The sequence below is a fragment of the Neopelma chrysocephalum genome, unplaced genomic scaffold (genome assembly GCF_003984885.1).
Source record: "Neopelma chrysocephalum unplaced genomic scaffold, ASM398488v2 Primary Assembly neopelma1_63, whole genome shotgun sequence".
Lineage (NCBI taxonomy): Eukaryota > Metazoa > Chordata > Aves > Passeriformes > Pipridae > Neopelma > Neopelma chrysocephalum.
The window spans coordinates 5,746,311-5,772,416 of NW_020897720.1; the positions used below are offsets into that span (position 1 = coordinate 5,746,311).

The following is a 26,106-nucleotide window of genomic DNA, read 5'->3' on the forward strand; positions in this document are numbered from 1 at the left end:
GCCAGTGCCAGCGTTTTTATTAAAAGCTGCTTACCTAGTTACTAACACAGGGCTTTGAAAGAGCGAGCTCCAGAGGTTAATTGTGACAGTGATAGCATGAGTGGGTGATGGTCCGACTCCGTTGTTCCCAGCGCAAAAGCCTGGGCCTTTCCTTTTCATTCCTGTCCCTTGTTTCTGCCTGTGCTGAATGACCTTCTTCTATTTCTCTGTTCTGTTTCAATTCCCCCCATTTGATAGCACTTCTGTGGTTTTGTTTTTTTTTTAAACTTCCCCTCGCTCCATTTTGACCACATGCCTTGACAACCTGTGTCTGACTGCGGCAGCAATAGTGTGAATGCACTGTTGGCCAGGACGCAGCCCTGCCCCCTTCCCGCTCCCCTGAAAGCCATAGGACCAGGGCAGAGAGCAGGGCTGCCTCCAGCCTCAGCCCTTTGCAGCACTTCTAAGCTGTTTAGCAAGGGTGAGAGGTGTCCACTGTTAATTTGCTTTCAAATGCTGACACTTGAGCTTCCTTCATTCCCAAGGGAAGGCAGCATGCCCTCACCCTTACTGCCTGGAAGACAAGAAGGAAATATTGGACGAAGGCACTTGGTTGAGGCACAGCAAGCTCGAGACATGAGGAACCCTGAGATGAGACCCTGCAGAGCTGGGAGCAGCGAGCAGGGTGAATGATCAGCATCTCTGAAGTGTCTGGTCCTGAGCAGCTCATGAATCCCAATACTAAGGGAGCTAAAAGTCCCCAATGAGTCCGTGGTTGCTTTGGAAAGTGTTAGCCTGGACACACGCTGATCCTGATAAATCAGAGTGCCTGCTGGGCAGTGCCAACTGCCAGCTCCTAGGCTCTCCTCTCCTTCCTTATGCACCAACACGGGCACACACACCTTGTGTCGAACTCCTGGCCCTGGGGCAGGCTCCCCCCAGAGATGGGTTTCCCAGTAGTATGTGACCCTGATCCACAAGGGACTCTCCCTTTCCCCACCCGCCTCCCAAATCCCACTCCCGCCCTCTATCCCCTGGTTTGTAGTGTTGCCCATGAGGCAGATGGTGCCACAGTGGTGGGGTCTGGGAGAATGTCTCTTCCCACCATGCCTTCCCAGCACCCTCCCAGCACCCTGTCTTGGCGAAAGGGGGCTTGTAGCTCCTCCTTGAGCCCCAGTGTCCATCAGGGGCTTGGCAGGCTGGCTTAAGTCTGCTTCTTTTCCCATTCCTGCAGAGAAAGATAAAATAAAAGCAGGGGATGAGGAGACATTGCTGGAGAAGGAAACATAGAGCCCTTCAAAGGCATCTCTCCCTGCTGGGGGCTTTAGACCATCCCAGCATTTTCCAGTGCTGGGGTTGCTGCTGCTGCCCTGGGCATTGGAGAAGCAATGCTTTCCCAGTGCTCACCCAGCCCTGCACCTCCCAAATTTCCCTGCAATCTGGGCCCATGCCAGCAGCGAGTGTGCTGCACTGAGTCAGCCTGCCTGCAGGGGACCCTGGCAGCTTTGGGGTAGGGAGCACTCCCAGTCCCCACAGCAAGGAGGATGGGATAAAGACTGAGAACTCCCGTGGGGCCAGGGAGGAGAGGGAGAGTAAAGCAGGACCTTGGCCTTCCGCAGCACGTTTCCCTTGTTGGCAGGGATGATGGAGGGACTTCTCTTCCTCAGCTCAGCTGCACAGTTAACAGGGACCAAGTGCTCAGGGGGGCTCCCGTTTGGCTTGTTTGTAGCTTCCTGTGGAAAGGAGGGAGCAAGAAGGAGAAGGGTTTAGGAGACCCAGAAAGCAAGGACAACTAGATAAAAAAAAAAGCACAGACTGTCATGAGGTCAAAACTGCTGTGGCCAAACCTAATTGACACACTTCTGTCCGCAATGGGACAAAGCCACAGGGATATCCCCTCTTCCCCAAGTGCTGCTCCCCCACACGCTGTTGGTGGTGGAAGTTGGAGCCGTGATAGAGAGGGAAAAAGGGATGCATACCCCATTCTCAGCCTTGGTGGTCACAGCCAGCCCCAGGGCCGGCCCTCCTGCCAGTGACTGTTTCAGCTGCTCCTTTACTTCGGTCAGCTTGAGCTCTAGGTCGACGCGGCGCTCCTCCTTCTGCCGGCACTGCTCCTCCAGCGCGGCCACCCGCTGCTCCAGCTCCTGCAGCTTTGTCCCTGCTGGCATAATGCACGCAGCTCAGTGCCTTGGCCTGGGGATGAGGCTACGGGGATGGAGAATCCACCCATCCTCCTGGATGGGGACACTAGATGGGGCTGCCAGCCCAGCAGTGTGCTGCAGCCAGCCCGGCTCACAGCCACATTGTCACCGCCAGCCCAGTGTCCCGGTGCCACCCCAGCTCTGCACCTCCCCGCTGTGCCCGAGCGCCTTTGAGCAGCCGCAGTGCTCGGGCAGCACCAACCTACCCGTGCTGCCCTTCATGGCTTCCCGCAGCTCTCGCTTCTCTTTCCGCAGCAACATCAGCTCGCTGCGGATCGATGCCTTCTCCTTCTCCAGCTTCTCCTTCTCTGTCAGGAATCGCCGGGCATCCTCCTCAGCCCGGTTCTTCCCATACCTGTACTGGTTGGCACCTGCACAGACAAGGGGAGCCCATAGTGAGGGCTGTGGCTCCGAATGCACCAGTGCCACCCACAGTCCAGCTGAGCTGGCACAGCAAAACCCATCACCAGTGTGCTGGGGTCGGCTGGCCCCAACTTGGCTGCAGACCCCTCTGGGAAACAGCCCCCCGGGAGGTTTGTGGCCGAGGACCCCCACTCACTCGAGGCGTGCCTCTTCACTTTCACTTGCGGGTCCACCCGCCGTGACTTCTCGCTGCAGGAGGAGGCGTGGCGCTTCACCTGGGCTCCCGCTGGCCGCCCTGGCTCCTCCTCCGCCTGTGTGGGGACGGCAGGGAGAGCGTGCTGAAACACCCATGGGGCCATCACAGCCTGGCCAAGGCTCCCTGGGACACTTTCAGCAGTGGGATGAGACATGAAGTCGTGCTCACCTGAACCTTCTCATACGGGACGTCATCGTACACCACACGGGAGGAGTCTGGCTGGTGATCCTGGGAGGAGCTGGCCCACCTGCAGAAGGAGGGATGGGGTCTTCCTTTCCAGGATGTCCTTGCCAGCCCTTCAGGTAGCCCTTCTATCTCAGAGGGATTCCTGCATTGCTCTCCCAGCTTCATTCATGAGCACTCTACCCTACCCTACCCTACCCATCCCATCCCATCCCAAGTCCTTCATCAGCCTTTATGAAAGACTTTCTGCTTTCTATCCTGCCCAAGGGGAAACCGCCCAAGGGAAACAACCCCTGGGACATTGGCTGTTCCCAGGATGACACATCCCAGCCTGTGCTCTTTCTAGGGAGCCCACAGGGCTAAGGATCGCTATCCCCAGCCCAACACCCAGCCCCAGGCACAGCAGGAGGACAGCCTTACAGGTAGGAGTGCCTCACAGCCGTCACTATGTTGGCAATTGTCTCCACATCCACGTAGTCATAGTGCAAGGCCTCTGGTGCTGTCTTGGAGCCTGTCTCCACCAAGAGAAGACCCAGCCAGCGACCCAGGTCTTCGGAGCAGCTTGCCTGCAAGAGAGAGAAAGGGTTAGGGTGCATCCCCAGCTCCCAGACCCATGTCCTCGCTCCTGCCTCCTGACAAAAAGCCTTGCTGCACATTAATCACCCTCTGCACCCAAAGAGTATGTGCAAGACTTGGGAGGGTTCAAGAGAAAGCCCACAGGCACATGCAGGAATCCCAAACGCCCAGCCAGCCCCTGCAACCTGCCTGCTTCGGCCCTGCCAGCCTCCTCCCTGCTCCAGCCTGCAAGCACCTGCATGGCTGCTCCGAGCTCACCTAAATGATACCCTGAGACTCCTTAACATACAGGAGAGGGGAAAACAAGGCAGTGCTTACACAGGAGTGTTGATCATCACAAGGGATGCTCCCCCAGCTTGGCACTCCCCTCCTCACGGGCCTGGCACACTCTGCCCACCCCACTGTCACTCACCTCCAGCGCGGTCACCTCCTGCCCGTTGCGCAGGATGCGGAAGGCGAAGGGGTGTTTGGGGCCCAGCCCAGGGACCACCTCACAGCCCCGCAGCACGATGGCGTTCATGTGGGTCCGTAGGTCGGTGCGGTCCTTGTGGAAGTAGAGGGTGTTGCCCTTGAGGCGACACCAGCGCTCCTTCCAGCACTGGTTAACCAGGACACTGAGGTAGCCTGAGGGTGGCAGGGGGAGGGAAGGGTATCAGTGCCTGCTCGGCTGGACCTCAGGCAGGCTTTAATGAGATGTAGCTGCCAGAGATTACAGCATGGTTCCCTTCTCATTCAGTCCTTCCGTGCCTCAGTTTCCCCACAGAGAACCAGCTGGGACACCCTGAGCCCAGGTGAGGTGCCAGCTCAGTACCACACAGTCCCACAAGCCTGCTCTCTGGAACATGGGTGACCACTCACCCCTTCCCCACTCACCACAGGAATTTGCACAGCAGAACTGGGCAGCATTTCACAGCCTGTGGTACTGTCACAGCCCTCCAGCAGATTGGTGACTTGTCCCCACCCCACTATCCCCTTACCCCCTACAGCCATGCGGGGGAGAAGGATGTCACTCCCCACTGCTCCCACTCCCACCTGACCCGAGCCCCATCTTTGTCCCTGGCCCACACAAACCACAGCAGGGGATGTCCTCCTCAGTGGAGGAGGTCTGTGTGTCCTCAGGAGAAGGCTTCTTCTTGGAGAAGCTGATGATCCTGGTGATCTTTTTCCCTGCTGCTCGGCTCATTGAGCCCTTCAGGTCAGCCAAGCCGCTCTTTTTGCCTTTCCCTGGAAGGAAAGGACAGGGTAGCTGTGTGCCCCCGGTGCATGTCCCGGCCTCCCCCCTCACTGGAGAGAGTGCTCCCAGCTGTGGTGCCCTCGGCTGGGGTGGAGGCTGTACCGTGCTCGCTGTGCTCCCTGCGGGCTGCCGGGGAGCTGCTGTCACCCATGGCCGCACTGTCCGAGTCCGAGGTGTGCTTCTCCTGAGACAGCCGCTGTGGGGGAGTGGAGCAGAACCCTGTCAGCAGTGCTCCCTGTGCAGCCCCCAGCAATGGCCACTGTTAGCCTTTCGTCCCCTCTGACAGGGCTGAGATATCCCCAAGCCCCTTTCTTGCTCCCCTTCCCCAGCACGGGAAGCCCCGCAGAGTTGCTGTGAGAATGGGAAGGGCTCCTTGTGCAGCCCCAGGAGTTTGGGGCTCCCCCAGCCCTGTGTTCCCCAGGCTTGGCTGCAGCAGCCCCATGCAACATCTTGGTAGGGCCCTTAGAAACCATCACCTTATCCAGGTCCATCTTGCACGGCATCACTGGGGAGGTGGGGGCTTCCATCCCGCCCGCTGCCGGGCTGCTGGCTTCCTTTATCACCTGCAGAGACAGCTCCAGCAGTCATTTAAAATGGACCCGAGGGCCAGGGCTGCCCTCCCTGGCTCAACTCCTTCACTGCCAGAGCCAGGCTGAACTGTGGGGTTAGATCCTGATCTCCATGGTACAGGGCAGAGAGCCCTGCTCAGGGCACAAGCCTCTGGCTTGCCTGTGGGATTGCACACACTTTGGCCCCTTCAAAACTTCAACCAGTTTTGTGGATTTTGTCAGGGATTTTGGAAATGTCAGAGGTGAGAGACTTGGGTCCCAAACCAGAGTCATTCTGCCAGCACAGGACACTTAGAGAGCCCCTTGTTTTACAGGCAGACACAGCGTGGCTTGTCCCAGCTGTGTAAAATAACCCTGTTTTCCCACATTTGGGGTAACAGCTGGGTTTGTGGTGTGCTCAGAGGCTCCTTTCCCACCCGCGGCCCCTTCCCTGCAGCCCCCGCTTCCCGCCCCTGAACAAAGGCAGGAAAGGGACACAGGGAAGAGGAGGGGGAGAGCAAACATCCCCACCCGCGGGGGCTATCAGTGCTGGAGACGCCCAGGCCCTGGGAAGCAGCCGGTCAGCCCCTCCAGCCGATAAGACACAGGAGCAAAGCCCCCTTCCCATTCCAGGGGGGCAAGACCTTTCCCAGGGCAACCCCCTCCCCACTTCAGCCAGGGAGGATGCCAAGGGGAGTCAGTGGCCCCTGGGGAGAAGCGGGGAGCAGCCGTGGTACCTTCAGCCACTCCTCAGCCTGCTCCTTGCTCTGCACAGCCAGCACCAGCGCCTCGGCCCCCGGCAGCGAGAACCGCAGCTCGTGCTTCTTGCGCCGCCCGTCCTTGGGCACGTAAATGACATTGCAGGTGCCCAGGGGCACCTCCACATGTGGCTGCCGGTCCTTGGAGCTTTTGTAGCACTAGAGGAAGCAAAGAGAACTGCTCAGCTCAGAACAGGGCTCAGCTAAAACCTGTCGGTCTGGCTGTCATGCCGGGGGTCCCTCCTGGTCCCTCACAGGTGGCACAGATGAAGGTGGCTCAGGCTATGCAACCGCCTCAGTGGTGGAGGCCTGCAGGGTGCCTTCCCACTCCATGGTGTCCCAAAAATGTGAGCCCTCCAAGGGAAGTGAGGGCAGCCCACTGCATGTGCTGCAGGGCAGTGGCAGCCTTGGGGAAGGATCTTGGCTTGGAAAGTGCTATTTTTCTTCAGCTCAACCACTGTCATAACCCACCAAGGGGGTTTCTGTTCCCCACCAGCTCAGGCTCACCAGCAGTTTGCTGTCCCGTATGATGGTGAGTTGCTTGGCCCACTGTCCGAAGCGCTTCTTGCGCAACAGGAAAGCACAAATCCTGCAATCCTTCACCAGGTTCATGGAGGCTTCCTCTGATGGCCACTGGTGTGTCAGCTGCTGGCTCTTCCCCTCCTCCTCCTCCTCGTCATACGACTCGTAAGAGCTGCTCATGGCATCCGAGTCATTGTCTGGAAGGAAGCAGGGGAGTCACCTCAAAAGGCACTCTGGGACCCTGCCTGCCAGGCACCCTCACTGCCAGGGCACTGCCAGGGCACTGCCAGGGCTCCCTGCATCTGGTGGACTCCAGCACAGAGCCTGGGCTGGGTGCTAGGATAGATGGATTCCATGTCAACTTCTGGAAACAGCAGCGTTTGGCCCCAGACATCTCCATTTCCCCTTGAATCCTGGCAGGATGCTCATGGGCCAAGCGCCAGTCCCAGGTGCATCTACCCAGACCCCTTGGCTGGCTTATTTCTTTCAGAGGCTCAGACTTTGAAAGCTTGGATTAAACTTCTACCTGCAATGGAGGCTGACGTGGGCCCTCTGCCCCACACCTCCCACGCAGGGCACAGAGGAGCTGGGCTGTCTTCCCCAACCCTCCTCTGCCATGGCAGAGGCTCCTCACGCAGGGCACAAGAGCTGCACAGACAGGGACATCCCTCCCAGTGCTGGTGACAAACACAGCACCGATTGCATTAGCATGAGGGCTCTGGCTTGTGTGACAAACAGCACTTCACACTCCTTGCTTTTTGCCCAGCAGTCTCTAACATGTGAGTGGGTCTTCAGCCTCAGCCCCACCAGTGCTCAAGCCCCACCTCAGGGCTGGATTTGTCAAAGCTCTCCCCTCCCTGTCGAGAGTACCCAGATACCTACAGGAATTTTTTTGCTCCCCATTTATCCTGGTGACGGGGTAGTTGCTGTCTGCATCCTCGTAATAGCCGTCCTCGATGGAGTTGGGGGGGCTGGAGCTGTCTGCAGAGGAAGCAGAGGGAGCTGGGGCTGTTGCACTGGTTTCCCATCATAGATGCTCCAAGCAGTGAGCCTGTGAGCTGGGGCAGAGCCAAGCACACCCTCCAGGTCATCTCAGTCCCCTGTGGCTCTGACCTCTCCCCACCACCCCATTCCCAGTGGAGCTGAAGCAAACAATTCCTTGCAATAACAGTGCAGTGGGATGGGAAGGGAGTGGGACAGGAGCGATGCTGGTGGAAGCAGCGACAATTCCTTCCCCAAGATCAGCTGTCAAGCCCACCAAGAGCTGCCTGGTTTTCCAGGGGGGCAGGCAGGTGTGTGGATGCAGTAGGCAGCTTGTGGGGCTTCCCCTACCCTCCTGCTGCCTCAGCACGGAGAAAGACTTACTGCGGGAGGTGATGTACTCAGGGGCCTTGCCGGGGCCCAGGGGAAGGGCTTCCTCATAGTAATCCTCAGGTGGGGGAGTGGTGGGCAGTGGTGGAGCAGGATCCACAGGAACCTACGGCAGAAACACCACTGGCATTATCTAAGCAGTGGAGAGGGTCATGAATCCCAGCCCTGGCCACCACCACATCCCCATGCAGGCGCAGAGCAGACCTTGCAGGTGGGCACCCAGGGACTTACAGTTTTTGCTGTCTGGCTCCTTGCCAGCTCCAAGCCAACACCATCACTGGCATCCCCCTCCTCCTCCTGCATGTCCTGGAGGTCCTGCAGGTTACAGTCTGGAGAGGGTAAATGGAGAGGGTGAAGGAGCAGGAAAACAGAGCTGGCCTCCCCAGCCGTGCCCTCCAGGGATCCCCAAGGCAATCACCCATGGCCTTTCACTGGGAAGGTGCTGGGAGATGGGCATCACTGGTAAACACATGTTTACCAGTTGCATGGGTTCCCTGTGGTCAGCCCCTAGACAGCTAGAGGGGAGTGGGAGCAAGAGCCTGGGATGATGACGCCCACCCTGGATACAAGGATGCAGCTTTCACTCTTCTTTCCTGGAGGGAAGGGACTTCAACAGGAACCCCAGGACCAGCACTACATCCACCCACCATGACCCCCTGGGGCATCACTCCAGGTCAGCCACACGTACCAAACTCCTCAAAGAGAGACTCCACAAAGCTGGTGCCATTGCTCAGGGATGCTGTGTTGACATACATGTAGTCCACATCCTTCCCTGGAAACAAGGGGGATGCTCTGAGCCTGGGGCAGGCAGGGTGGCCAGGGCAAGCACTGGCACCCTCCTCCCCACAAACACCAGCCCAAGGACACAGGCCATGGGCACTCCTCCAGTGCAGGTACCCAGGGAGTGGAGGAGCCCCCAGGGATGCTGCTGCCCCTCCAGGAGAACAGGAAGGGAGGCAGGCTGTGAAGCCCCAGGTGCACAGTCCTCCTGGCCTTCCCGCGGAAACCCCTGCGCGCAGCAGAAACTGTGGCAGGAAGAGCTCTGCAGAGCGGTGTTTCCGCAGGGAGCAGCCCCCCTGCAGCCACGGCAGGGCTGATGCCAGGCCCCGCTCCTGGGGCACGGAGGAGCTGGGAAGTGAAAGCAGGGAGCAAAGTGCCCTGAGGGTGCTGAGCAGGCGCTGGGCTCATCCCCCCTGCAGAAAATTTTCCCTGCCCTGATGGGGTTGTGGTCAGGACCTGCCTCTGGGAACAGCCACTGGGCACCACAGCACAGGGACACAGACCTGCAGGTGGCTGTAGCTTCTGCAGGATGGTGGAGACAGCCAGCTTCTGCTCCTGTGTGGTGGCACTCAGGTACTCATGGTCCAGCAGCTTGAGCAAGATGCTGAGCTCTGGCAGGAGCTGGTCCAGCACTGGGGAGAGCAGGAAAAAGCCCATCAACAAGGGGATATCAGGGTGCTGGCATTAAGACAAGGCAGAAGTATGACCAGGATGAGGGTTTTTCACAGTTAAGTGCACACATGCTCTTTCCATGCACAAGCTCTTCCACCTGCACGCAGACTCCAGGATGCAGTCTGCGAATAGAAACACCAGCTCCACAGGCTACTGGACCTCTGTCAAAGGGCTTAGCACACGTTTTTTTTCCATGCAGATAAAACTACACCCCTGTCTTCCTCACCATGTATCGTTGCTGCTGGTGCCTCTTTGCTGGGAGGTCACAGAGGGAAAGGAAGGAAAGGAAAGCCAGGTGCCATCTCCAGAGCCAACTGGCAGTGCCACCCAGAGATGTTCTCCCCACCCCTCATCTGCTGGGGGATGTTCATATTCCCCTGCTGTGCTCAAACCATCAGTTTTTACAAAGCAAAAGCACACTGCAGCTCGGGGTACCCATGTGGCAAGGCTCCCAAAAACACTTGGATGTTTCAATGTCAGAGCAGGGCTACAAAAAAAAATTCATCACTGAAGGCAAAATTTACAGTGATGGCAGCAGCTGACCAACAGCTTTGGGAAAACATGTTGGCAAAGGATGGGAAGGACTTAACAAGGCAAGCTCTGGACTCCAAATCACTCATGAGCTCCCACACCCTCACTTCTGCACGTGCGTCAACATCCTCATCCCAGGTCTTTTCCTGTACCTTATCTCCTCCAAGCAGGATAAGACAAAACTGAGCTGGATCCAAAGCTAAGCCTCTGTTCTACCCAGGACCACACACCCACACAGCTCCACTGGCCTCCAGGGCAGCTCCAGCAGGATCCAGCACCTGAGATGGCCTGAATTGGAGAGGCCAAGCCCAGGGACACCAGCAAACCTGGAGCTCTGGAGGCTACAGAGGGCAGAAAAAGGAGCTGCAGCTTCTTCCAGTGCAGGATCCCTTCTTAGCAGCAACTGAAAGTCCTCACAGCACAGCTGGGGTGGCACACAGCTGGATTTGGGTCTCCAGGGACACGAGGAGAGGCCAGGGGTCACCACAGAGGCAGCTTGGACATGCTGACTTATGGGGATGGCTTGCAGGGAGGGGAGAGCATGTGCCCCAGAAGCACAGAGCATTGGAGACTGCCTGGGACTCCTGCCTGGGCTGTACCTGTCCCCACCACTCCCCTCCAGGCTCTGCCAGCAGAAGGGCGTTGGCACAGCAGAGATGGGCAGCAGGGAGTGCTGGCATGGGGTATATTCCCCAGGGGAAGGGGAGGATGCTGTGTCGCTGATGGGATTCCCCATACTCAGGGAAGGAGTATGGAGTGAGTCTGGCATTGCTGCCCAAAGCAGGGACAATGAAGTAAAACCAATTAGTGATTCAAAGGGTTTTGGCTGAAGAGGAGCCCAGTGTGAGCAGGTTGAGGTGGATCAGTGCCCAGCCAAGATGAGCCCCCGGGCAAGGAGACAGTGTGTCCAGCCCCAAATTGTCACCTTCCCAGGATGGGAGGCAGGATGTGCCTCACAAGTCTCTTCCTGCCTCCCCAGCTTCTATCTCCACAGACCTTCTGCTTCCTCCTCCCTCCCCAGTGCCAAGCTAAACAGCAGCCTCAGCCCTTTTGGCCAGAGCAGCTTTGCCAGTGCCCATCTCCCAAGGGCAGGCCAATCCAGGACAGGTAGTCTCCCAGGCTCCAGGAGGAACAAGCCAGCCCGGGGGGCTGTAAGCATCCCCCAGACTGTGGGGAAGGAGAGGGCAACCACGAGAAGTGGGACTCCAGCTTCTTGAGCTGGAATAACATCCCACAGCTGACAGGTAGCCACAAGACCCAGGTCCTGCTGATGCTCTGCTCACTGACCCTCTCCAGCACACACCTCCCACGGTGGGGACCTACTCTGACTATGTGAGAGCCTTGTGCTTAATGTACAAGGGTGAGCACCCAGCTCCCATGGCCCCTCTGCAGAGGTAGGAAGGGAGGGAAGAGGGGCAGATCTTCCCTGGGAGGTTTGCAGAGTGCTGCACAGACAGGATGGGAGCAGGCTCCTGCTCAGCAATGCAGTGGTGGTCTCTAGGCTGGGTGGGACATCCTCCCCTGCAGGGCTTGGAGAGGCAGGGGACCAGTAAGGAAGCAGCTGGGATAAAAAGCAATATATCCCCTGTCCACCCAGCACCTGCAACCATCTAGGGAGTCACCCATCTTCCTGCTGCCCCGGCTCAGCAGGCTCTCACCTGGCCATGAGCTCCCACAGAGGGGATGGGGGCATGCACACTCCCTACATTGGCTTCACACAGCACACTGAAGCCCAGCAGGGATGATCACCAGCATCTCCGTTCCCACTGCACACAAAAGCCCAGGCAGGGATGTTCACCATCATCCCCATCCCCTGCCACATGTAGGACATCTGCCGTCACGGCCACCAGCTCTTGTGTCAGGGCTCTGGGCCAGCCGGGGGCAGAAGGGCAGGCGGGTTTCTATTAATAGTCTCAAAGCAGGCTGTGAGGGGGGTGAGGAGACCCCACAGCACACAAGAGCTGAGGGTGCCCGATAAGCCAGGCCTCTGGCCCAGCATGGCAGGGGGGTGAGCTCACCAGCACCGCCCCGAGTGCCGGCGCTGAGCCGGGCACACGCAGCACGGCAGGCGTGGAGAGAGCTCTGAAGGCGCCTTTGTTTCCCCCCAGCTGAGCTGTCCCCTCCGTCTCCCTTGTTAAACATCCTCCAAAATACAAGGGGGAGGGAGGGGGCAGTCAAAGAGGCCTGTGATCCCAGGAGGGCACAGAGCCTGCTGAGCCGAGCCTCTGCCTGGGGGAGCGGAGGGAGGGAAGGAATTAATTTCCTATGCTCTTTAGGCTTCCAGTCTAAAGAAGGTCAAGGAGGTGGCTGCAGGAAGCAAGGGGAGATTGCTCCAGGGGTGCAGCAGTGGATGATGTGACTAACCCAAGGTCGCCTGGCAAGCAAGGACCAGAACATCATTCCTGCAATAGCTGGTGGAAGTGAGCACAGACCCTGCACAAATGGCATCTGAGCCCATGCTACAGGGGGCAGGGGACCTGGATCCTGAGCTGAGAGTGGGCGCTGGTGTCAGTGCACAACTCCGGCCTTGGGGGCTCTGAGCCCGGGGACAGAGGCGGCAGCAGGACATCAAAGGGCTCCTGGAGGAGGAGGGGTCGGATACCGGATCAGCCACAGGCGCTGAGCAGGTGACGCAGCCGAAAAGGGACCTTGTGTCCCCCTGAGCCTGGGGACACCTCCGGCCCCACGCCTGCCTCTGGTGCTGACAAATGGCTCCCACCTGCTGCTTTCTGCTGGGGTTTCTTTTCAACTGAAATAATGTGGGATCACACCGCTTCTCTGCACTCAGGCTTTGGACACAGCCATGTCAGGATGTCTCCTGGAGGAGCCTGCCCTCCCAGAAACCCACTCCTCTCCATGTTTGCAGCCTGTCCCACTGCCATGGCAGAATGGGGAGATGCCCATGAGAACTCTGAGCCTGGGAAGGCCAGGAGCCATGGCAGCAGATGGCTTTAACATTAGCTAAGAGGGCTGGAGGGACCAAGGGCAGCTTTGCTGGGACAGGGTGAACTGGGGGATCAGCACCAGGACACTGCTGCCATTTAGGACATTGGGGCAGTATTTCTTCTTCTGCTAAATCCTGCCCTAGAAGCAATACCAAGCACAGTGCTGGCAGAGGAGCTGCATCCCGTCCATCATCCCACCACCTCTCTCCACCCTGCACCCAGGCCAGCTCTATTTTTAGACTCCACAAGTGCTCCCCCTCCTCAGGGACCTGTTTTCACAGCACAGAGATAAGGGTTTGGACATAGCCTGCAGCTGCAGAGCCTGTCACCCCCTCCCTGGCCTCTGCTCCATCACAGAAGCAAAAATTAGGTCTTGCTCCAGCAACCTGCAGAGAGGAGGAAGAGGAAGAGGAGAAAGAGTTTCCAGCCAAGCCAAAGCAGGAGTTTCCTGATGTACAGACTCAGCTTTTGCAGGGGGAGAGATAAGACAATCACATGGAGTTTTCATCCCAAGAAAAGCCAGTCTGCAGCCTGAGAAAACCCCGGGGAGGGGAGATGTTGGAGGAGATGCTGAATCACACCACTGTAATGCAGTGGTGGGAGGTGCACAGGGACCTGCCCCTGGCCACGCTTCCTCCCACACCAGGTGATGGCTGGGGTTGAGGGGGCCTGGGGGGAAATCGGATGCTGGGAGTAACAGCCATTGTTTGTAGCTAAAATAAAAACCAAGCACAAATAAATCCTTCCTGTTGGCATAGGCAGGGCCCTGGGACGCTCTGCCTGCCTGCACAGGGCTCCTTACAGCTGCCACCAGCAGTAAACAAATGTTTATAGCTCCTGGGATGCCATAAATAGGTGGGGTGTGGGCTGAGGAAGGGTCTATCCCAGCACCCACTGATGCCCCAGGAAGAGCCCTGCAGGGAGGTCCCTGTGGGACAAACAGACCCAGTGCTGCCAAAGGAGCTGTTTGTAGCACACAAACCATGCTGACCTCTCCAAGGGCCGATGTTGAGTCACCTGCAAGAGACACCCAATGCCAGGACATGCCTCCATGCCTCGCTGCCTGCCCCAGCACGGGCATCACCAGGGGGGTGTTGCCCAAAGTGGGTGCTGACAGCCCCCTCCAGCCCCAACGTGCTGCTTCCCATCCCTGCAGAGCCAGCTGTCCCCTGCTGCTGCTCTTTGAGGAAGCCCATGGCCTCCTGAGCTCTTTGCTGAGCTCTCAGGGCACTTCCTGTTCCCATTCCCACTCCCAAGGAGGTTTTCTTTCCAACAGGGAGGAGGCAGGTGCACAGCCAGCGAGGAAGTGCCTTGGTGGGGGCGTCATGGTGCTCCCAGAATTGTTCCTTTGTGCAGGAGACAGGAGGACAGAGCACTGCCTGCACCCTGCCTGTGGCCACTGCTCCTCTGGTGTGGACAGGAGTGCCCTGCCAAGTGGGCAGGAGAGGGGCAGCATTCAGCCCCTGGAGATGGCAGGGCCGAGCAGGGCATCCTTGCCATCCATCTCTGCTTCCCTGCCAGCCATCACCTGCTGGGTATGGGGCAGACTGGGATGGGCTGCTGGGGCCAGGAACACCAGCCTGGAAAGTACCTCCTCCCAGTGTGTACTGCTATGGAACAACTTGGCCGGAGGGGTTTTAGGGAAAAGCCAACCATTAATGATCACACTTGAGCTCTGGCAACATCCTGTAACAGTGGAAGATTTGCTAAGGGGCCACTCTGTGCACATGAATCATCTCCTCCCTGGAAACAAGGGCCCCTTGAGTGGGGCGGATGGGGGGAGCGCCTCTGACTCGGCATCCGACAATGTCAGCAGGAGCTGAGCACTTGGGACTGGCTCCTGCATGGCCAGGAGCCCTCCACCCTCCCTGGCTTTCCAACTGCCCCAGCTGGTGCCTCTTCCCACCCCTTGCTGTGATAACTCCCTGGATTCTGACAGCCATCCCTGCTCCCCCAGCAGCTCTCAGCTTGGGTGCCACAGCATCCCTGAGCATTGTGGAGCACAGGGGGAGCTCAAATTTTGTTCCCCAAATTCTCAGCACCTCTTTACCTCCCCACTCCCTTCCCTGCCATGGGTGGGGCATCCCCCACACTCCACCAAGCTGCAGCAGGCAGAGCAGGTCCCCGAGGGACCTCGTCATCGTGACCTCACAGTAACTCATACCCTTAGCCGATAACCTTGGAAAATCAGTCTCGGGAGATGAACATGAAACCTGCTTGCTCGAGGGGGCAGAAGGTCTCCTGCCGGCTCTGCCTCCCTGTGCAATTGCAGGCTGGATTCTCTCCTTACACAGAGGAACCCATAGGGTTTTCAGGGCCCCTCCATCCCACTCTAGTCCTGGGAGAGGGGTGGATGAGCAACCAGAGAGGTTAGACAGCATGAGGGGTGGCCTGGCTGTGCCTCCAGAGCCTCCTTCATTGGTGGCCCCATCCGCTCCAGACGCACTCCTCAGCACTGACAGCAGCTCAGGGGTATTCCTTTCCCAGCACAGCTCCAGTGGACCAGTTTAGCTGCTTTCAGCAGTCCCAGTGCCTTTGCCAGCAGCAGCTCACCTCCCCAGTATAAATAGCCATGCACAAACCCTTATCTCATGGCCTCGCTCCAGCCGCTTGCTCACCCCAGCAGAGACCAGACAAGCAGCAAGACCAGCCCGGGCCAAGTGGCAGAGCTGCCCTCTCAGCCAGGCTCTTCCCAAGCCCTTCTGCTTACCCTGGTCCTCTGTGCAGAGGAGTTTCTCAGGGTCCTCATCACCTTTCAAAAGGGGGAGAAGAGCAAGGAGAGCTGTGGCTCTGCCCAGAGCACCCAGCCAGGCACAAGGGAATTGGACACAGAAACAAGACTTCAAACATCCCCATCTGAGTGCACTTTTTCCTGGAGTAGAGACAGTTTCACACCCTCCACAGTCTTAAACTAGGAAACAGGAGTCCTGAATAGAGGGAAATGTAATTACAGGCTGACAGAGCTTGCAAAGGGCAAAGATTATCACCTGCGTTCTTGCCCCTGCCAGCTCACCCACTGCAGGAACCATCACTCACTCTGTGGGGCCTGACAAGCCTCTTCTCTATGTAACTGGATTAATGGAGAGACTGAAAAACAAGGAGATCCTGGCAGTTCCCTTCCCACCCAGCCCAGCAGCACACTCCTTGCAGCATGTCCCAAAGGGAGGGTTGTGGACTGCAACTGGACCCCCAGGATGAGTCCAGGCTCTCCTGGTGATGCCCACACTCAGAGCATGACTGTGAGAGGAAAATCTCCCCCTCAGCAGCAGCACCTCACCCTGCACACTCCACTTGGCACCCCAGTCCTTGGGCAGTGACTCACCAGCAGAGCCGTGGGACATCAGAGGGACCGAGGCTCTCTGCATGGAATCGCTGCTGGGAGAAATCCTTGTTGGGCTGCAGGGTATGTCCTTCCTCTCAGCTGCTTCACAAGTGGTGCAGGTAATAATTAACAGGCTGATTAAATTACCCACAAGCATCTCCTGAAACCCAGGCAGGTAATGACCCCCAGTGCCCTGTGCTGTAGCAGGACCCCTTCTCCAGGGGCTGTTCCCCCAGCTTGTCAGCTGTTTCTCTGCCTCCTGGAGAAGTCAGTGGCTGTTTGCTTTAGCTCACCAAAAGCAAACTTTATCCCTCTGACCTGAAGAGGCTGCAGCTGCCCCCACCCCAGAGGAGGAGTGGGTGGTTTCTGGGTGGCCCCCTTCTTACTGCTGAGCACCACAAGATGTTGAGCAAATAAAAGCACCAAGGTGAGATATCTTGGAGTGACCCTGCTTTGTCCATAGGCAGGGCACGGGCAGCTTCCTCCCTCTGCCTGCTCTGCCCCAGACCCCTGAGCCCTGGGGGGCTCCTAACCCCAGGTACAAGCTGTTTCTAGCCACAGCTCAACACAATCAGCTGTGCAAATTCACATAGACCAGATTCAGTACCTCCAGACTACATTTCAAAACTCGGTGCCAGGCTCAGCAGGCACATGGCAGGATGCTCACCCAGCCAGCCTGGGAGCAGACCTCGGAGGCTCCTGGCTGGAAAACACATTTAAATAATGAATGAAAAAGAAAGGTTTGAGATGCCCTTTAAAGGAATAGTCAGGCAGGGGCAAGACCTGCTGAGTAATGTATAAAAAACAAGCTTCAGGCAGCGGAGAGATGTTAGGATTACTCAGAACCCAGAATAAACTGTGTTTTCTCCAACCAAAATTTTGGTGTCGGCCTTTTCCAAACAAACTCCGCAGCGCAAGGAGCAGCAGGTTGGCCTGGGCTCCCCTCCAACACTGGGAGAGGCCCTGGGACGGGTGCCACAACCATTTGCCCACCCCTGTGACCACCCTCCATGGCAGGCAGAGCACTGGGAAGCCTCCCTGGGTCACACCTTCTTGCCTGTGGCTGTCTCGGAGCTGCGGGGACCTGAAGCTCTCACCTCTGTGTAGTCCTTGGTCTCCACCAAACCTGAGCCTCCAGGACAGCTGGAATTACAGCTGGTTGTAGGCATCGTGGTGGGAAACCCTGTGACTCAGCACCCTGGGGCTGATGCTGGCATGTCCTTCCCACTAACCTGCACCCAGGCAGGCATGGCCATGCCACCACCCAGGGCCAGATCCAGCCCCCATATCTCCAAAATGGGCACCTCAGCCCCTCTGGTGACAATGGAAAGATTTCTGCATCCCAAAAGACACCTCTTTGTGTCCCATACATCCCTCTTCCCCAAAGCCAAGATCCAAAATGCCTCAGATGCAATACCCGACCTGTGGGAGTGAGACACAGGAAGGCCAGCAGGGCTGACACATCTTCCTAGGAGGAAGAGTCACATGAGGAGGTTGTGGTTGGACCCTCAGAAGGAGAGGAGGGTCCAGGACCCTCACCAAACAGCTTGATGGGCAGGGCGGATGTGGGATTTGCAGAAAGGAGCTGGTGGATCAATCATCATCCACCTCCACTTTCCCAAATGCTTTCAACAGCATTGCACGATATGGACATTTAATTTCAGAGGTGGTGGGAGGAGAAACCATAGACTTCCTGTGGGGGAAATATCTCTGGGGACCTGGACGGAGGGAGGTATATGTCCAGCACTCAGCCCCCAAAGTTGGCATCCCTGCCCTGACCTCAAAAATGCCCAGGAGTTCTGGAGCTGTGCTGGGCACGAGTCCTCCCTGCATGGCGTGGGGATTGGGACCCTCTCAGTGGCTACCTCAGCCCTATCCCAGTGTTCCCAGGCCGGGGCAGGCAGGGCACAGGAGAGGGTGTCACTGTTTGGGGGCCAGGGCCGTGCTGCTCCGGAGGACCCTCAGAGAGCAGGATAAGCGTATTTTCTCAGCTGAGAACAGCCCTTCCGTTTCCTTCCCTTGCCAAGCTCTGCCGGGAGCATCAGGTGCAGCAGCAAGGCCACCATCTGACAGCACTTCCTACCCGCTTAACCCCTGCGGGGCAGGGCTGGAGGGGCAGGAAAGCCGGTTTATCCCGGCGGGAATGCTGACAAGCTTGAGCACAGGGGAAGATGAGACTGACTGCTCTGGTTGTTTCCAATGGCTCCACCAGTGCTGGGACTGGCTCACCCATACCTGTTTGTAACTCCAGGACACACAGCCAGCTATCAAACCTGTTGCTACATAACTTCTGTTCCTGACTCTGTCCTTCACAACCTTGGATTCCCAAAGTGTTTCCCAAAACTTTGGACCACATAAAATGGGCACTTGAATCCACCAGACAAGGAGCCAAAATGGGGCTGTTCCCCTCTCACAAAGTTGGGTGGGTTTAACGTTCAAAAAACCCCAGAAGAAAGCCAAAGCCATTCTTCAAACCGCTCCTTGCACATCTCCTACTAATTGCCAGTGATCAGAGCATACCAGCGTCGCCCAGAGCTCCCTCTTATCACTTCCAGGATCACATGCACATGAAACCCACTTCAAAAAAAAAAAAGTATTTTGAGCATGGAAACCCCTTGCAGCAAAGCTCTGTTTTTGTTCCAAACTGTTACGAAATGTCAGTGTTTTCCCTTGCCTGCCAAAGAACCGGCTTTGATGCGATGGGAGGCATATCAGCAGCAGAAAGGGAAGGGGCTGCAGCAGCCATGCCGTGGGGGGAGGCCCAAAGAGGTTATTTTCATCCTTTCCCACTGCAGAGGCTGCAGATCGTCAACCCAGCATCCACACAGGGACCTGAGCTCCCCAAATGCCACTGCTTTTAGTGCCTTAGGGTGATGACAGGCTGCTGTGGGCTGCCAGGGTGCCCTCCCTGCTCTCTTCACCTCGTGGGTGCCCTGGCAGGGGTGCCAGCTCCTTGTTTGTGCAGGGCTGGCAGAGACTACGCTGAGCTCCTTGGGAGGTTTCCAACCCGATTGTCCTGCTGCTGCCCTGGAAGAGTGATATTTAATAGATATTTTACAGGATGGAGAGTTATGCCAACAATTTTAAGGTTCCTTATATGCAGGAGATGTGTGTTCCTCAGGAGAGAGCGTTAGCTGTGCCAGACTAGGTAGTAGGGAAGGGTTAAGGGGTTAGGACATAAGTCTGGGATGCCAGAAACCACTTCAAGTCTCCACTCTGCTGTTATCTTCTATCCCCAGCAAGTTATTTGGCTACTGAAAAACAGGCAAATCTTGGGTCAAACCCTGTGTTCTCTCTCTGTCCTCCTCTGAAAAGGCTTCCCACTGTTTGGGATGAGACAACTTCTTCAAAACCTTAAACAAAGTTTTCCTGGGCAGGGATAAGAACCTCCTGCCAGCTGCAGGCACATGGGAGCTCAGTTCTGCTCCATAGCAAAGGGCACGTCAGCCTCGCAGCTCAGCACATTCGCTCCGGAAAACAGCATTTCCAGGTCAAGAGCAAACGCGGGAAAAGAGGCAGGTTTTCCAGACAACCCAGGCAGATAGGACAGTCCCCAGGGCTCCTGGATGGAGGACACTACTCCTGCAGCAGCCTCCTTCCCTCTCCAGCAGCTCCTCTGCAGCAGGCGCCCGTGCAGGGCAGGCAGGTCTGTGCCCCTCCAGAGTAGCCGGGCTGGCTTCAGCAGGGATCCAGCACCTCCAGCGAGACCTATTTCCCTGGTTAAACCACGGCTGCACAAAGGATACTGGAAGAACCAGAGGGGCAAACAACTCCAGTGCTTCCCTCTTCCACTCGCATCAGCATCCCCGGGGCCGCCCTCCCACCCCACTTTGCCCAGCACTAAGGGGAAGGGGCAGCCCGAGGGGTGCTCAGCCCCTTCCCCACGCGCTGCCGGGCTATAAACAGGCGGTGGCCCCGGGCAGCTGAGTTTCCAGCGGAAGGAATGGCTGCAATGCGGAGGAGAGCTCGGCACTTGCCTGGCTCGCTAACAGCTGGCCCGGTCAGTGTTTCTCACCCACTCCGCACCCCTTCCACCGGCGCGGGGCCGGCGGGATTCCTGCTGCCAGCTTGAGGAGGCAGGTCAGGAATGATCAGGGCTCCCTCCCACCAGTCCTGCAACCTCCCCATTCCTGTGGGCGAGCTGGAGCCAAGTTTATCCCTGACACATCTCCACCGGCTTTGCTGGATTTAGACTCCAGATAAGTTTGGTGCAGGACCTAAATTCTGGTGGCACAAAAGGTCATGGAAGAGGCACTAATGAGGAGAAGCCATGTGTGAGCACAGGCCTGTTAGAGCAAAGGCTCTGGCACAGATTACCTCCCAAATCACACACTGGGAGCTGTGTTCTCCATCAGCACAACCTGAAACAACTCCCCAACAGCCCACACCGTTTCCCCCAGTTAGCCACTGGTGTAAAGCTGAGCCCTGCATTGGGTGCTGCCTGGCCTGCTGGGGAAGGCAGCAGGCTCAGCTGGCGCATGGAAAGCACTGAAGAAGTTGGCAGATCATAAAGTCAGGATACACCAACCAGAAGTTGGCAGATCATAAAGTCAGGATACACCAACCAGAAGTTGGCAGATCATAAAGTCAGGATACTAGGGCCTGAGCAGAGCTCCAGGTGAAGAAAGGGGCTGCCAGACAGCTGGGAATGGGGCACAGAGCTCCTGCCCACCACCAGACCCACCACCCCTTGCACTAGGGAAGAGAGCCTGGAGAGAACCCTCCACTTTCCCTCCACGCGTCACAGCTCCCCAGAGGGATCCAGTGGCTCTGGATGATGAGCAGGAGGGTCTGGAGGAGGTTTACATTAGCAAAGAGCCATCCAGGTGCCAACAGCAATTTATCACAAGCACTCAAAACAAAGCAGGCAGGCGCTGCTGCTGCTACCATACCAGGCACCAGCGAGGGGGATGAAACAGCAGAGAGGCTCTTCCCTGGCAAGGCCAACCTGTGGAGAGGCCAAGCCATGCCCAGACATCATGCTTCCACAGCATGCTGGGCATATCTGCCACGAGGTCCCAGGATTGATTTTTGGGGTGGACTGCAATGCAAGTGGGGTAACCTCCCATCAGCTTGCACAGGAGGAGAACAGGGAAGCTGAGACCCTCTGCTCTCCCATTGGTGATGTCCTCTGGGACCCTGCAGGACAGCTCTGGCATCACATGTCATTTGACAACACTTCTCCTGCAACAGCACCCTCCTTCAGAGCTGGCAAAGGCACCCGAGCTGGCAGGCAGGGCGAGCTGCAGCCACAGGGGAAGGTGGAGGAAGGCTGTCCCTGTCACCAGCCCTGTCCCCTCCCGGGCTGCAGGGCACTGACACTGCTCTCCGAGCACCATGAGCTGTGTTTCCACAAGTCTCACACTCTTCATGACTGTGTTTCCACTGTGGAAACACCACCCCATCCTTTTACATCGGGAAGGGGAACTCTTGACCCTTGGGTCTTTCTGGTGCTGACCCACAGCTGCAGACACAGCAGTGCCTGAGCTCCCCTGGGATTTCAGCGTGGTCCCAGCCTGCGGAGCCAGATTGAGGCCCCTGGCCTCCCTGTTATCATTTTTGGCTGGTGCTTCTGTAGCACCTCCAAGGACAGGTCAAGGGCCAGGACCCCCGTGCTACATCATGTCACCACCTGCTCCTCCTCTGCAGCCCCAGGCCCCTGCTCAGCGGTAGCAAACAGCAAGCCCCCTGAAAGTTTTCCTCTGCTCCCTCCAGGGACCTGCCAGCCCTAGCATAAAGCCAGGACCTTCTCTACAAAGTTGGCCCAAAGCCCCTGGCAGGTTTATACATATCCCAGATCAAAGCCTAACAGCTACGTGAGCCCGATGCCACAAGCTGCAGGCAGGAATCACACACATGTGGGAACGCAGCCACTTCCCAGCAGGGTGGGGATCAGGCCCTCCGTGGCTTTATGAGACCACTGGCATCTTCCCCAGATAGGGAAACCCTCTAAATCTGATCAGCTCTATCTGGAAATGTCACCTCCCTTTCTACGACCACAATTTCCCCTAACAAGTGCTTACACCCTATAGACTTCCTTGCAGGCTGATGGCTTTTTACCCATCTGACCAGCAAAGGGAAACTGGCACCAGTTTGTGCCCCAACTGGCTCTGCCGCAAGACTGGTAAGGGATAAAGGCACCCTGGGAGCAGGGTCCCACATCGATCCGGTGAGACGCACCCGCTTGGTTGGGATGGGATGCGCGATCCTCAGCCTGGAACTGGCATGGGAAACCCTTCTCCCCTCCGCGCCGTGCTCCGGGGAAAGGGGATGCTCGTCCCTTCCCTTCCCGTCCCGTCCCGTCCCGTCCCGTCCCCTCTTACCACTGAGCCGGTCCATGGTCCCGGAGCCGCGGGCAGCACCGACCGCCCCGGCAGGCGCGGGCGGGCGAGTGTCACGGGCAGCAGCCGCCCGGCGGGGCCGGGTCTCGGTTCGGAGCGGCCAATCCCTTCGTCCGCCCCTCCCTCGGTGCACGGCAGCGCCGAGCACCGGCACGGCCCGGCACGGCACCGGGACACAGCCCGGGGTGGGATTTCCCCGCCGGCAGCACGGGCGGAAGGGTTGTCCCCAGAGACGGGGACCCTCCGTGAGCAGCCCTGCAGCGCCCACCTCCCACGACCCCCCTTGCGCGGCTGGGGGTGTCCCGGGTCCCCCTCATCCCTACATCCCCACCAGATGCTGCCGCACACCGGGCGTTGATCATCCCCAGCAGCACCCAGAGACCCCCCTGGGAAGGGCGGGGGTCTAGAGTGGAGCACCTTCACCTGCCCGCTGGGGTCGTTGGGTCGGGCAGCTTCGGTTTGGGGAAAAAATACCGAATTACCCCACCCAAACACACATGCTGCGAGCAAACAGAGCTACCTCAAAACTCCTTCCATATCTGCTCCTTCCTGGTGCCCCTCATGTGCCTGGGCCACGGTGCTCATGCCACTGTCACTGTCCCTCTCCCCTCAAGGGAGATCTGGGCTCGGGAGACGTGTGGGGTGTGTGAGAGTGTCCCCCGTGTGGCAGCAAGGACAGCGTCTCCTGGCACCCCTCTGGGGACAGCAGGTTGTGACAGAAATATGTAAATCACACATACCCTGTTCTCGCTTGGGAAAGCAATAATTGAAATATTAGATGGGCACGAGCAACTGGTCTCATGAAATTCCCCATTTGGGGCACACTCAGGCCAGGATTGCTGTGAGGCAGCAGCCTCCCTCACCCCTCCATGGCTGGCTGGGAGCCAGCTCCTGCCCAGACACTGCTCCCTGCCTGGACGGTGTTTGCTGGTCTCTCCTGTCTGGATCAAGCCCTGATTTTCTCTCATAATGTGGGGTCATCTGTGGTCAGAGGTGCTCATAAGCCAGGGCTGCCAACACTGGCAGGCTCGGGCTGCTTTGTGGCTGGGAATTGCAGAGCAGCCAAATGAGAGGATGGGCTCAGGCAGGGATTGCTTCCAGGGCAGGTGCTGACACCTGAGTACCTTCTGCACAACCCATGAGGGACCCACGAGGTGTTTGCTGCCCCAGAATGATATGAGCCAGAGAGGCTTCCTTGGCTCTGGGAGGGAGCACCGCGTCCTGCCTCAGTTTCCCCACCTTTGCCATGCAGGAGAACAGTTAGTTACTGTCCATAAAATTATTTGAAAATGAAAAGACTCCTGCTGTTCTGTTATTATTGTTATTAATAATATCCTCCTGAAACTGCTGCTGGAGATGGAAGTTTCCTGTAGCCACAAACAGTTAAGCTTGATTTAGGGAGCCCCAGTTTATATGAGTAAAACAATTATAAATAAAATTGGTTCAATTAGTGCTGCTCTAAAGCAGACAGGAGCAGTTACCAGGGGAATGGTGCCATCTCCACCTCAGTCCCCAGCCCCTCCCATGCTGGTGGAAAGCTCCCAGAGCTGGGGTTGCTCCTAATGGGAGATCTCCTGTCTTAAGCCCCCTGCACCCTGGCAAACCCCTGCAAGGGGCCCCACACGTCTCTGTTGCCTCACACAGGAACCTTGTGAGGGCTTTTTGGGCAACAAGCTGGGCAACATTTGATGGCAAGGAGAGCATTCAATCCACTCGATGGGAGACACCAGGACAGGAGGGGGGACCAGAACAGGCAGAAGCAGAGCTGGCCCTTTGCACAGTGATGGCAAAACCCTTGCTGTACCCTCGGAGGAACCCTGCTGACCTGGCTCCTGCAGAGATATCCCACAGCTTCCTGGCCTGTTTGTAATGGTTCAGTCCTGTCACATGTCTGAAAATTGTGACGGACAAGCAAATAGGAAACCAGAGCACCACAGACACCAGGAAAAATGTTTGTGTGGAAACGACCTTATTAGTTTTATGAAAAAAATAAGCCAAAAAAACCCCCAACCCAATAGTTTGCAGTGGAGGGAATGCTGAATGGCCCTGGGAATGTCCATCATTCCCAGAGGCTTGCAGAGGGATTCATCAGGGACTCAGGCATCCATGATGGGGTAATTCAGGCAAACCCAGGAGAGGTCCAGCAGTTAGTGGGACTGGCATCCCCACCTCCCTGTCTCTGATCTTTCCCCCAGCTCCCAGCTGGAATACCCACACCACTCCCCCATGAGTGCTGAGGCCTCAGAGCCACGGTGCTGGGGCCCCTCTCGACCCTGGATAAACCTCAAGAACAGCAAGAAACTGCACAAGGCAGGAGGTGGCTTTGGCTATTTCATTTAAGAAGAGCTTGGGTTTGGGATGGCCTGGAAAGCTGCCGTTCCGGCACCTTGGGAGGATAAACTGGTAATATGGGGTTTGCAGGGAAAGCCAACAGCCCTGGAGGCATCAGGGCTCAGGCTCTCACCTTGGACATGGGGGTGCACCCAGCTCCCCATGGGTCCTCACCACTCCTCCTGTCCCATGCCCCAACCTCTGCATTTCTGATCCCGAAGGTGCCCCCAGTCATGGCATGTAAAGGCAGGGAGGGCTTTAAGGAGCTCCTACTGAGATCCCACTTTCCTGCAATTGTGCCCAGGGCCTTTTCCAACCCGTAAGTAAATACACAGAGCAGCTGAGCAGAGGGGGATGGGACACCCCCATCCCAAACCCATCCCAGAGCCCTGCTCTCCCCCAGCCCTGGGTGCTGTGGCTGCAGCAGGAAAATCCTCCCCCCCTCCATCATGTGCCTGTGGGGCAGCAGTGACAGATGCCAAGTGCTTCAGGAACCATGTGGCTTTAGCTCCCGGGAGAACCCACAGAGTGATACAGAAACAAGGTTGGAAAAGTAAAGGAAACACAGAGCATAAAATGATCTGCAAGACTCCAATTCACTCTCAGGGGCGCAGAGGGCACCTCTGCCCCGTACAGCACCGAGAATCATGTAGAGCTGCAATATAGAGATCTCTCTATGTATATATTTATAGGTATGTATATATTTATAGTGCACTGCATTTAAAACAGCCGGGCCTGCTTCTTCAGCTCATTCCTCTTCCACAGGGCCAGGCGGTCGAACTCAGCAATGGTCATGCCGAAGATCTGGTAGAATTCCTCCTGGGAAAGGTGCCGCTGGGGAGAGACAGGATGCTGGGCCAGAGCTGGGCACTCTGGCCACCACCCGGGGCCAACAGCAACCACCCAGGCTGGAGGGGCTCTGAGGGCATCTCCTGCCCATTTGGGGCAATGGGGTGCCACAACTCCCAGCACTTCTCACTCTGGAGAGGGGGAGAACCTGCCTCCCTCCTGCCCCTGCCAAACACAATCGTGCTGTGGGCATGAGGAACAGCTCTGCTCGGCCAGTGGAGCAGCAGGACCACTGTGACAGTGCTCCTGAGGAGACACAGAGATGCTTCTACACATCCATGAGCCCCTCACAGCCACACGCTGCCTGCTGGGGCTAAAGGGACACCCCATGGGATCAGGTCCCT

At 57.4% G+C, this 26,106-nt stretch overlaps 2 protein-coding genes across 11 annotated transcripts in view; both read right to left on the bottom strand.

The window, feature by feature from the left end:
- Positions 1–253: 253 nt before the first annotated feature.
- Positions 254–22,619, bottom strand: AFAP1L1 (actin filament associated protein 1 like 1). 2 transcript variants are annotated; one of them, XM_027682655.1, is made up of 19 exons: positions 22,565–22,619; positions 9,275–9,403; positions 8,680–8,763; positions 8,223–8,320; positions 7,986–8,097; positions 7,503–7,601; positions 6,606–6,817; positions 6,078–6,257; positions 5,269–5,355; positions 4,895–4,988; positions 4,630–4,782; positions 3,971–4,182; positions 3,403–3,548; positions 2,968–3,046; positions 2,740–2,854; positions 2,387–2,551; positions 1,959–2,137; positions 1,584–1,712; positions 254–1,207 (listed from the first exon to the last, which is right to left on the bottom strand). In XM_027682655.1, the coding sequence occupies exons 1-19, from the start codon at positions 22,578–22,580 to the stop codon at positions 1,184–1,186; spliced, it is 2,313 nt and encodes a 770-aa protein (XP_027538456.1). In that variant the 5' UTR covers positions 22,581–22,619; the 3' UTR covers positions 254–1,183. The 2 variants fall into 2 exon arrangements, with proteins under 2 accessions (XP_027538456.1, XP_027538455.1); XM_027682654.1 differs by having other exon boundaries at positions 1,959–2,140.
- A 2,776-nt stretch (positions 22,620–25,395) lies between these two features.
- The window catches only part of ABLIM3 (actin binding LIM protein family member 3), a 54,161-nt gene continuing 53,450 nt past the window's right edge, over positions 25,396–26,106 (bottom strand). For all 9 annotated transcript variants that reach the window (XM_027682776.1, XM_027682775.1, XM_027682783.1 and 6 more), the window contains one exon: positions 25,396–25,747. In XM_027682776.1, coding sequence (XP_027538577.1) covers positions 25,634–25,747 — 114 coding nt within the window. In that variant the 3' untranslated portion in view covers positions 25,396–25,633. The remainder of the gene's footprint in view (positions 25,748–26,106) is intronic.

What these genes read in the sequence shown, in the direction of transcription:
- AFAP1L1 (XM_027682654.1), bottom strand. An exon ending in CAGGGAGCACAGCGAGCACG is followed by an intron (nt 4,783 to 4,894) that starts GTACAGCCTCCA and finishes CTTTCCTTCCAG; the next exon opens with GGAAAGGCAAAAAGAGCGGC. An exon ending in GGAGGACATCCCCTGCTGTG is followed by an intron (nt 4,183 to 4,629) that starts GTTTGTGTGGGC and finishes TGCCACCCTCAG; the next exon opens with GCTACCTCAGTGTCCTGGTT.